Source organism: Cherax quadricarinatus, chromosome 91, assembly GCF_038502225.1.
Source record: "Cherax quadricarinatus isolate ZL_2023a chromosome 91, ASM3850222v1, whole genome shotgun sequence".
In the NCBI taxonomy this organism is placed as follows: Eukaryota; Metazoa; Arthropoda; class Malacostraca; order Decapoda; family Parastacidae; genus Cherax; species Cherax quadricarinatus.
This window is the reverse complement of record NC_091382.1, coordinates 4,315,658-4,327,219: the sequence shown is the minus strand read 5'-3', so window position 1 is coordinate 4,327,219 and position 11,562 is coordinate 4,315,658. Positions and strand designations below refer to the sequence as shown.

The following is an 11,562-nucleotide window of genomic DNA, read 5'->3' as shown; positions in this document are numbered from 1 at the left end:
TTTCTGTTTCTTCGTTGAGGTAGGGGTGCAGGAGGTTCTTGACCTTGACGCCTGGTTGAGGCTTCTAGGGTTGGGAATTCCTGGGCATTGACTTGGGTTCGCTGCTGAGAGATCTGCAGTATGGCAGGGTTCTCTGCACCCATCGTTTGCTGAGAGTGATGATCCGTCGTAGCCTGTTGCCGAGTTTTTGGCGTCTTCCAGACTTCTTGAATTCTGGCGAGCCTCTCGGGGCATCGAGGATTCCAGGCATGGTGTTTCTGCCTGCAGTTCGGGCATTGTGGAGTGGGTGGCGATGCATTTTTCAGCTTGGTGATGCATTCCTCGGTAGGGTGGTGCTGGCTGCAGACACCGCAGATTACTCTGTTCGGACAGAGTGCACCCAGGTGTCCATAACGCTGACACTTGAAACAGCGAACTGGTTCTGCTGTGAAGGTCCTGACATCGTACCTGCCCCAAGAACCGAGGTCCAGCTGGGATGGCAGTGGTCCTACATGCTGAATGAGGACCTGTCGGGTTGGTGCATTGCCTGCCGTCTTTGCCTTGAGACGTTGAGCTGACACCACACTGGGGTGAGCTGCTACTGCCTCGATGGGCATCATCAGCGGGTATCGCATCACTACACCCTTGGTGATCTTCTGCCGAGAGTCCAGTTCCTCCAGGGTGAATGAGCGATCTGTCTCCATGACTCTCTTCAAGGTGGTATACATTTCCTTGTTGAGAGGAGTCAATATTGGTTCTCCCCTCAAGTTGAACCATATCTTGAACTTCAGGTTGTGTCGTGATTCCAGGTATGAAACAACCCCATAGTGGGTTCTGTGGTCCCCATAAGACTTCACCTTGAATTTGCCAGGTCGGTTGAGCTGGTTTGCCTGCTCCTTGGACGGATGGCGCTTCTTCTTCTTGTCCACAGTGTTCCATCCCTCTTGGTTTTCGGGGGGTGGGGTGTTTATTTCCGCACCTGTTTCTATTGTCGCTGGCTTCATGGTTGGGACTGTCAGATCTGCTACAATGTGAGCAGGATCTTCCTCTTCCTCTCGCAACTTCTTCGCTAGAATTTCGCCCCACACTTCCAAATCTGAGTCCTCCGTCGTGTTCATGGAGCATCGTGACCTCTTCTTTTCGGCAGAAGCCATGTGCCTATCTTGTGATAAGGTAGTGAACTCCGTGAACTGAGTGTGTGTCAATGGATTGTCGTAATACGTAAATTGCGTAATACGTAAATTGCGTAATACGTAAATTCTGATCAAAGAGTGATCTGTGCCTTGTGTTATGGTCATGTGTTCTGTTGAGGTTGGCAAGGAGATGTTTGAGGGGAGGGTTAATATCAGAGTTAAGTGTTCTATGTATGCAATAGGTGCAGTAATAAGTATGGATGTTTTGTATGGTGAGTAGGTTGAGTGTTTTGAATATTGGTGGAGTGTACTGCCTGTAATGAGAATTTGTTATCATTCTAACTGCAGCCCGAGGACTAATAATAATACAATATTTCTATTTCTACAAGTACATGTACAAGGCATACAGACCATAGCTGACATCAGTGACATACTACTATATAGAAAGCCGCTTGTTATGCAGAGCCTTCTGGGCAAATTAGGTCAGTTTTGTCCCAGGATGCGACCCACACCAGTCCACTAACACCCAGGACAGGGACAGCAGGTGTCTTAAGGAAACACGTCCTAATGTTTTCCAGCTGTACCGGGGATTCGATCTCCGGACCTCAGTGTGTAAGCTGAGTGGAAATAAGTCACTCTGACTTTTTTGGGTTATCCTAGGTTCTCTACACATATGCTGCTATGTATGATAATTCTATGTAACTGTATTTGTGTATATCTGAATAAACTTACTTACTTACTTATATTTAATCCAGAAAATTAACCGTCAAGGATAACCCAATATTTTGAAAAGCCTGTTGTTGTTGACTTAAGTGTTTACCATGATTGATTTTGCCACCGAAGTGGCTAGTTTATTGTGCACCCCATATCCATCCTGTGGACGGTAGCGCGAGAGCATATGGATACACAAAAGGCCTAGGAACTAGGCCCCAAAGGGTTAACAGGAATACATATGGATTTATATCTACATATCTATAGTTCACTTATCTGTTACAAGCAAATTTAGGAAATTTGCTTAGTATATCTGGTATCTTATTTTCATTAATAAGATATCTTGACATGTCACATAGGTTATTATACTGTCTGTCTCTGTATTCCTCAATAAGTGGACAATTAAGCACATAGTGTTCAAGAGAGTGACCATATGCCTGATCACATAATTTACATTTAGTTTGATCATCATCTGTGTGTCTCCCAAACTGCCAGAAGTACTTGTAACCAAGCCTAAGCCTGGCCACTACAACATCAGTCAGTCTGTTCACATTGCAAGTTGCTCCATAAACATACTTATCTACGTTCATGTTATCATAGTCGGTTATAGATCTACTCAGGCTTCTAACTGCATTCCTATAACAATCATTTTCATTATTTACTTCTCTCCTAATATTATTCCTAATGCTAGACACAGTTATACCAAAGTTATATTCTACATTCTCCTTCTGGATACTCTTCTTGGCTAACATATCAACTTTATCATGAAGGAGTAATCCAATGTGTGATGGGATCCATAGCAATTGTACATTAATTCCTTTGTCCCTAATTTTTGAGTATCTATACCTGGCTTCCCCAATGAGCATGTTGTTGGAGTCATTATATGAGCCAAGAGCCTTCAATGATGACATAGAATCAGTAATGATGATAGAGTCAAGCTCAGTGTCATAGGTTAGCTTTAGCGCCATTAGGATTGCAAACAATCCAGTTTGCAGTGTAGACGTTTACCAGTGTTTACCAGTACCTTCTAAGGCATACAAAAGCCTGTTGTTGTTGACTTAAGTGTTTACCAGTACCTTCTAATCTAAGGCATACAAAAGCCTGTTGTTGTTGACTCAGATATTCACCATCATCTAGCTTATGGAAAAGCCTGTTGTGTGTAGGTGTCCGGGGTTGAGATAATTTTTTTTTTACACAAATCTATTTTATAGGCTAAGAGCTGTTATCCTACCTCAGCTCATTGTCCACTTGACTTAACTATTAAGTGTATTGACCCTTTTTTCCTTCCAGGGAAAAAAATTTGGTTTTCTTAAACCCAGCTCATATTCGGATAATATATTTATCCCGGACTCCTGAAAAGCTGGCCTCATTAAGGTGCATTTGTAAATACAAATATTTGACCAATATTAGTAATAACCTCCACATATGCTAGTAAGTTTATTTAGGTACAGGTACACAAGTATAATTATCATATATAGTTGAAATTACCCAGGATAACGCAAAGAAAAGTCAGACAAACTGACTGATTTCCATTGAGAAAATTGTCTTACTAAAACTTCTAGCAAATATTCTTGAAAAAAATTCACTAATAGTTATAAATTAAATTAAAACTGTTGGAAATTCTCTGCCTAACCAGGGGCTTTCTATAGTGTCAATAATATCAACTTTACAGTATAAATTGTAAATTAATTTTTATAGAACTCAAGTTTATCATGAACTATTTGCCTGAAACAGCAGGAGATCCTCTGCCCACAAATCAGTTTAGGACTAAACTTAACAATCATCTCATCTCACAGTAACAAACATACTCATACCATGCTAAACAAAACAAACACATAAACAAGATTTATTTCTTTGCAAGATTATATTAAGATTATGAAATTACAATAATGAGCTGCAGCACTATCATGCCTAGGTATTATGAGCAGACTTAATTTAATGTCTTACTGACTACTTAATACTAAAGAAATTGATCATAGTTTGTTTAAGTTGTACATCTTTTTTTGTATTTATAGTTGACAGTAATTTTACTCTAATTACAATAGTTTTAATAATAAATATTGAATTTATATTATGGGAACTCTCCCAAATATTTAATTATCCCATAACTATTAAGCCATCATTACAAACTTAAAAATGTATAATTGTATCATAAATTGTATTACTTCATATTAATAATAGAGTGAAATATTAAATATTTGTATTTATTGTACTAGTCTTCACCTGTCTATTCTTCAGTAGACTATAAGTATTAGTTTAAGTCTGCCAGAAATGCCTCGACATGATAGTGTCTTTTTTTGTACCAATCAAATTATAAAATGTAAAACACATATTGTAACCTTAGCAAAAAAAAATAAACTTCTATATTAACTTCATTTATTTTTCACTTTTTAATCATGAGCTTTGATGTCCCTTAACAACCTGAACAAGACGAAGGAGAAGATCAAGAAGAAGATTAACAAGTTATTATAGTGTGAATTATGGCAGGAACTTGTGTGACAGTTTTGTGTCCCAATGGCAGGAGAGTTGTAGTTACTGTGACACCCAACACCAGCATCCTGCAGGTCAGTATTACTCTTATAACTTTAAATACTTGTCATGAGGTTCTCCATGACTTGGGAGTTTCTCATCTATGATAATAACTACTCATGGTAAATAACTTTAATTATGTATAGCTGTATATAACTACAGTTATCATACATTGTTTAACAGATGTGTAAATTATATAGGATAACCTAAAAGTGACTTATTTCCATTGGGATCCTTGTAATTAATAGTACATAAGTACAGAGGCCAGGAGCTATGAATCGACCCCTGCAGCCACAACTAGGTGAGTACAATTACGCAAATTTAGATGATTATAATTATCATACATTTGAACGTATGTATAAATTACCAGTTATAACAAAAAAAGGTTTATTTCTATTGGGGTCCCCCCCTCGAGGGAGGTTCCTTGATGCTGGTGAGGGGCTCTTGATATAGGGAATTGGATCTGTGTTCCAGTTCCCTGAATTGACCCTGAATACCTTCCAATACCCCCCAGGTGCTGTACAATCCCTGCGGGTTAACCGCTCCCCCTGATTATAATAATAAAATACTCGATAGTAGAACTGTATGTGTATTAGAAAATTTTACTGCAGTATTTTCCACCTTTGTAGCACTCATATTTTCCACCTTTGTAATATGCTCGTATTTTCCACCTTTGTAACACTCATATTTTCCACCTTTGTGATATGCTCGTATTTTCCACCTTTGTAACACTCATATTTTCCACCTTTGTAATATGCTCATATTTTCCATCTTTGTAACACTCATATTTTCCACCTTTTTAACACTCGTACGCTGATGCATAAATTTGACTTTTCAGATCATTGAAGATGCATGCAAGAAGGAAGGTTTCAACCCAGACCAGTATAAACTCAAGTAAGACTTTCTCTATAAAGTTTAGTGCAACCCACCCGATCTTAAATAACTTTTTATTGGTAATACTTATAACATCAGCCTGGCTTGGTGGGATATGGCCGGTTAGTTGAAAAAAAAAAAACTTATAATGTTGATAATGTGTATGAAATCTTTTCATAATTTTGCAGTTTGTAAGAGTTTATTTAACCATGTACAGTGGACCCCCGGTTAACGATATTTTTTCACTCCAGAAGTATGTTCAGGTGCCAGTACTGACCGAATTTGTTCCCATAAGGAATATTGTGAAGTAGATTAGTCCATTTCAGACCCCCAAACATACACATACAAACGCACTTACATAAATACACTTACATAATTGGTCGCATTCGGAGGTGATCGTTATGCGGGGGTCCACTGTATAATGAAAAAAAATTGATATTGCACATAATGAGTACTTTAAGTAATTAGGTTATTTAATAAAATATTTGAAAACTAGGAGATTCATATTCATTCATTTATAAGAGTTTCTCCATTTACAATTACCAACTTATAGTTACAGGAGCAGAGCTGCCCTCATGGGGTTTTATCTTGTCTAGTTTGTCATATAATTGTTTGATATTTGTCAGTGATTGTAGCAAGCAGTACAACATTTGGAGTTCTATCTCGGCAATCTGTCACTACCATATTTGAAGAAACATAGCTCAGAGTTCTCTTGAAACAGTTTTTTTTTATTTTAAAGTTATGTTTTATTGTTCTCCCAAATGATAGTGTTAAAAAATGCATAAAAATTATAATTCTTTTTAAATTTTGCATATGAATGTCATGGTTCACCCTCTTCCTTTCCGCAATTACAGTAGAGTACCACTTGGTAGCATGTTTGTCTCACATTCATTGGTTGGAGGATCAAGGCTCCAGCATTGCTTGTGCTGAATGACCTACCTGAGTTTAACATTTCACAAAAGTATACTCATTAAATAGTATATATCCTCTTATCTATCACTGAGGACATTTTTGACATTTTTATACATTCTTCATAATTCATACATTTTTACCTCTGGGAACTATTTTGTAGCATATCTGTAGACTTCTAGGGAGGTTGGAAGAGTTTGGGTTCAAAACCTACCTATTCCATGACTTGTTTGCAATTGTGTTATGATTTTGTGAGTCGAGTAGGCAGAATTTATAAGATAGGAAGGATAGCCAAGGCAAGAGAACAAATTGCGAAGGGTGGAAATTTCTAATGAAGAAACTGAGGATCACAGAGGTGAATGGCATGGAGAAAGAGAGAAATAAGAACACTTATCTTGACAGAGAAAACATGGTAAGAAAAGCTGTGAATGTACAGAAAAGGAAAGCCTGTAGTCAAGTGATGGACATGTACATCCAGGAGAGGAAACAGAGAGTTAGATCCCATTCAGATTAGAGCCATGTGACTCATAGTCTCTTCCAACTTTTTGTTCCTTCCATCAAATTCAAAGCTGAATGGGAATCTAACTCTTTCCTTTCCTGAATGTGTATCCATCACTCGGCGACAGGCTTTTATTTTTATTTTTATGACGACCCAATGTCCAGTGGCATGTACATTCACTACTGTTCTTACAATGGTTACCTGCAGTGCTCCTCTATTCTCATGTTCTTTGACTGCCTTTACTATTACTTCTACTACTATCTCTTTGCTAAGTCCTCACCCTCTGGCCTTCTTTTCACTACCACCACCACCACCACTACTACTACTATTTTATACTATTCCCTCCTCTCATTGCTCTAATCTCATCCCTCGTTCCCTCTCTTCTATACTCGTGCTCCCTTCCCTTGGGGCTTATGTGTTATTATTTAATGGTCCAAATTGAATCCAAATGTCATCATTAGTTTCAGTTTCCTAAGTGCAGACTATGTATTTGTGTATTGTACCTGTTATGGTATTGTGACTTTTTTTTTTTTATTCTTGAATTTGAACAAATAATATACTTTATTTTTCGTAATACTGCACATGCACTCATCCACAGACATCTTCATCGTATGCTGGATATTAGCAGTACAGTGCGTTATGCAGGCCTTCCTAATAAGTGCCAACTAGAGCTTGTTGAAGCTGATGTTCCACGTACAGTGGAAAATGTCACTGTTATCATTGCTACAGATTCTGGAGAAAGGCTTACACATGACTTTCTGGCTACCAGTAAGTTATATAATGTGTTGTAAGAATATTTAAGATTCCCTGAATCAGCCTAATGTAACTTGCGGGACAGTGTCTCCAAGGAATTGTTGGAGAGTGGGAAAACCCTTTGTCTTGTGCAGGGTTCCCTTCAAAGGGTGAGCAGGTGCCTTGATACTAGTGAAGGCAGTAGTGCAGCCATGGCAGGGTTGCCTTGATACTGGGGAAAGTAGTAGCACAGCAAGGAAGGGGGGGGCTAAAACATTTCCCAGATGCAAATACATGTACTTTTAATTTTATTTTTCAATTAATGGCTAATTTTCATTGTATTGATCAGTGACCACAAAAGCACGATGATTTTAGAAATTTCACTTTTTTTTTTTTTAACACTTTGGCCATCTCCCACCAAGGTAGAGTGACCCAAAAAAGAAACACTTTCACCATCATTCAAACTATCACTGTCTGTATTTACTGAAAATCATGTTTTCAAAGGTGATTTCTTTGATTTTTTCACCATCTTGTGATTTTTAAGCCTGTCCTCAGATTGAAATAGAGGCTGTGCTACTGAGTGAAGGGTTGTTGATTTAAGGAATTTGAACTACCCTCTTCTTCCACAGATCAATCCTGATTATGGCCACTTCCCATTTCCCGGGCACTACATGGCTCTTATGGGTTTAGCACTGCCATAGAGTAATTAATTGTAATGGTAATACCATATTTGTGTTAATTTGATGACTGTTATAAACCCCACACATATTCTGAGAATAGTCGAAAGATTATAAAGCTATGCAAGTTTTCTTCTGAGAGTTGCCTGGTATGATATTGATTTTTTATTATTATGATGCTACTCATTGTAATGTAAATTAATGCATGGGGATACGTATTTGCAGTTTCGAAACTAGTATTGGCGCAGCTCTGGTAAGACAGTGATGGAGTGAGTGGTGGTAAATGTGTTTCTTCTTTTTTGGGTCACCCTACCTCGGTGGGAAATGGGGGATGTGCTTAAAAAAAAAAAATAATGGGGTTCAGAATGTGTCTTGTTTTAATTTCATTATAGGGATAAGGATGCTGGTGAAGACCTCTTGATCCAAAATTGAAAGTTACCCTTCCCCTCTTTGGATCAAAGCTGATTGCTTTCTATTTTCCAGTCATTGCATGACCCTTTACGTGATTAGTTAACAAATATTTTATAATATATACGTACTTCAAGTTTTTTGAATTGCAACAAATAATGCCAGATAATGTACTTCTTTGTGATTAATAAAAGCAGTAGGAATTGTTTCACTGGAATGATGAGAATTTTTGTCTGTTTTGGTGTTTGATGCAAAAACTCAAATTGATTGATAAAATTTTGTATCTCTTTCATCAGCTACTTTGTGGGAAATTTTGACTTACCATGAAGAGTGTGGTAAATCAGGAAACCTGCTTCCTTCTCCTGATAGTGAGTGTGAGCCTGTCATTGTGTTTACCATGCGCAGGATCAGAGGTGAAGAACTAAAAACCACCACACTCAGATCCCTTGCGATCCCCAGTGGCAAGTGTATGCTCAGGTAAGTTTTAATTTATTTTATCATTTTATCCTCTGTTGAGAGCCTGACTGATCAGCAAAAGGGCCACAGCCAGTTGATGAAGGATCAAACCTCCACCAGTCCTTATATTGATTTAGGACTTCATGAAGTAAAATTGAATCAGCCTTCTTCCTTAAGAAGGCTACTTCTTTTTCCTGGTTGCATGCCTAAGCAAGATCCAAGATTTCCTTTTATTTGGGCTAATAGCAGTTATATTTCTCATTTACCTCATTTATGTATAATAATGAACAAATCTCTTATATTTACCAAGAAGCAACATAATAATAATTTTATCCATCAGTAAACTCTAATCCTGTAAAGATCATGCAGTGCCTTGGAATGAAAAGTAATTAGGTTAGATCCAAGGAAAGGGAGGGTAGCTCCAGTTCCTTAGATCATGGGCCATTCACTAGCACTGATACACCTCCTGAAGGAAGGATAGGAAATGAACTAGTTAAAAAATATGCACATTTAGTTTTTAATAAATATTTAATTTTTCTCTAGGTATAGTGTGAGCTCGGTGCACTCCAGTAAACAAACCATCGTATCAACTCCATTAGTAAAGACCAGGACTTCTCGCCAAGATGAAGGTAACAACTATCCCTGGAGGGTTTAAAACTTGATTTGAATTGAAAGCATTGTAGTATACACTGTACATTTTCTCTTATGCATTTTACCAGATTGAATTGGGATTGAATCAATGTGCTATGGGGAATATAGTGCTTTTCCAGGCTCTGTATAACCCTCCCTCAAGAATGTAATGATAATATTGAATATGGGGTGAGCAAGCAGAAAATTGTAATAATGTTGGTAGAATTACCGACAATATGTAAAGTAAAAGGACACAAGTGCAATTAATGTGACATTTTTATTGTGGCAATGTTTCACTCTCCAGGAGCTTGACAAAGCTCCTGGAGAGCGAAACGTTGCCACAAAAAAAATGTCACATTAGTTGCACTTGTGTCCTTTTACTTTACAAGCAGAAAATTAAACAGAGGAGTGAGAAACAATGAAGCCAAGGGTAGTGGGGAAGTGGAGAAGAGTTCTTCCTCTGTAAGCCATGTGTCATAAGAGGTGACTAAAATGCCGGGACTAAGGGGCTAGTAACCCCTTCTGTATAAATTACTAAATATAAAAAAAAAGAAAAACTTTACCTTCTTTTTTTAGGTCACCCTGCCTTGGTGGAAGACAGTTGTGGTAAAAAACTGTCTGTAGTCATGGGGAATACATTACTAGATTACCAATAAATCTAGATGCTGTGAATGGCATAAATTTTAAGTACGTACTGTATTATGCAGTACAGTACTAAATATTAAAATGAAAATTTACAGTGGAGCCATATTTTATACTGCATGTACAGTACTTTACATCTTTAGTTCCCAAGTTAAAATATACAGTATGTAGTCACATAGTTGTACTGACAGAAATCAAACCATAGCTCCTGGACCTGCCTTTAACTCTTAGCAGTCATCCACTGATTTCTCATTTTCAAGCTCAATCATATCTTCTGTATTCATGAAACTGCATTTTTACAATCTTAAGACTGAAAAAGTACTTCCTAACAGCCCTATGGCTCCTCTGCTCTTAATTTATCCCCTTGCTCACTCTCCTCCAACAGCTCATCCCTATTCACTCAAATTTTCTGAGCCATTTTGTATGTTATGTTCATGTGTTAAGGAGGAGAAGCAGTCATAACATTATATAATGTATAGATTTCATATACATCCTGTGTAGTAGGTTGGTAGACAGCAACCACCCAGGGAGGTACTACCGTCCTGCCAAGTGAGTGTAAAACGAAAGCCTGTAATTGTTTTACATGATGGTAGGATTGCTGGTGTCTTTTTTACTGTCTCATAAACATGCAAGATTTCAGGTACGTCTTGCTACTTCTACTTGCACTTGGGTCACACTATATTATTAAATTTAAAAGAAGCTTTTGTTTTTTTCTTTTGTGCCACCCTGCCTTGGTGGGAGACAGTTGGTTTGTTGAAAGATGATGGTTTCATATACATAATCTTTCATGTTTCTTTTTACTTTTGTTTTTCTTTTACCTTCATTTCATTTTTCTTTTGTTTTTCTTTTTGGGTTACCCTTCCTCAGTGGGAGATGGCCATTGAATTAAAAATTTATATAATGTAAGATATATACAGTATATATTTTTCTTCTAGAAGCTGAACATTTAGAATCAAAAAAGCAGGATACAAGTGCACAAGCATCCTCGCAGGAAAAAACTCGACCTGAGGTTCAGAATATCCATCCTGACAAGACTTGTGTTCAGCCACGTCTACAACCTATGCAGCAGGAGCAACCTAGCTGTCAGTCTCTCCCTAAACTCAGTCCAGATCTAGTGTGTTCTAGCCAGAGTATAGTTTCTGATGTAAATCACTCTAAGATTGATTTACCACAGCCTAATACCACAAGTGAGTTTAATACAGTATACTGTAGTATATGGAAGAAATTGCAGTAAAATGAGTGATTGCAAATATGTAAAAATACCACAGTAAAGATATGTGTAAGCACTCTGGTTTTATTTTCTATTTTCACTGTGGTATTTTTACATACTGTAGTGTGTGTATTATTTCCATGGTAGTAGTTGGTAGACAGTAACCACCTAAGG

General features: G+C 37.6%; 1 protein-coding gene across 1 annotated transcript; it reads left to right on the top strand.

Moving 5' to 3' along the window:
- Positions 1–3,988: 3,988 nt before the first annotated feature.
- Positions 3,989–11,365, top strand: LOC128692775 (tether containing UBX domain for GLUT4-like; the record flags this gene model as incomplete). Its single annotated transcript, XM_070104347.1, is given in 6 exon segments — positions 3,989–4,387; positions 5,191–5,246; positions 7,232–7,401; positions 8,747–8,927; positions 9,450–9,535; positions 11,114–11,365. Coding segments are annotated over 6 exon segments (829 nt in total), but the record flags the coding sequence as incomplete, so codon positions are not given.
- Positions 11,366–11,562: the final 197 nt, after the last annotated feature.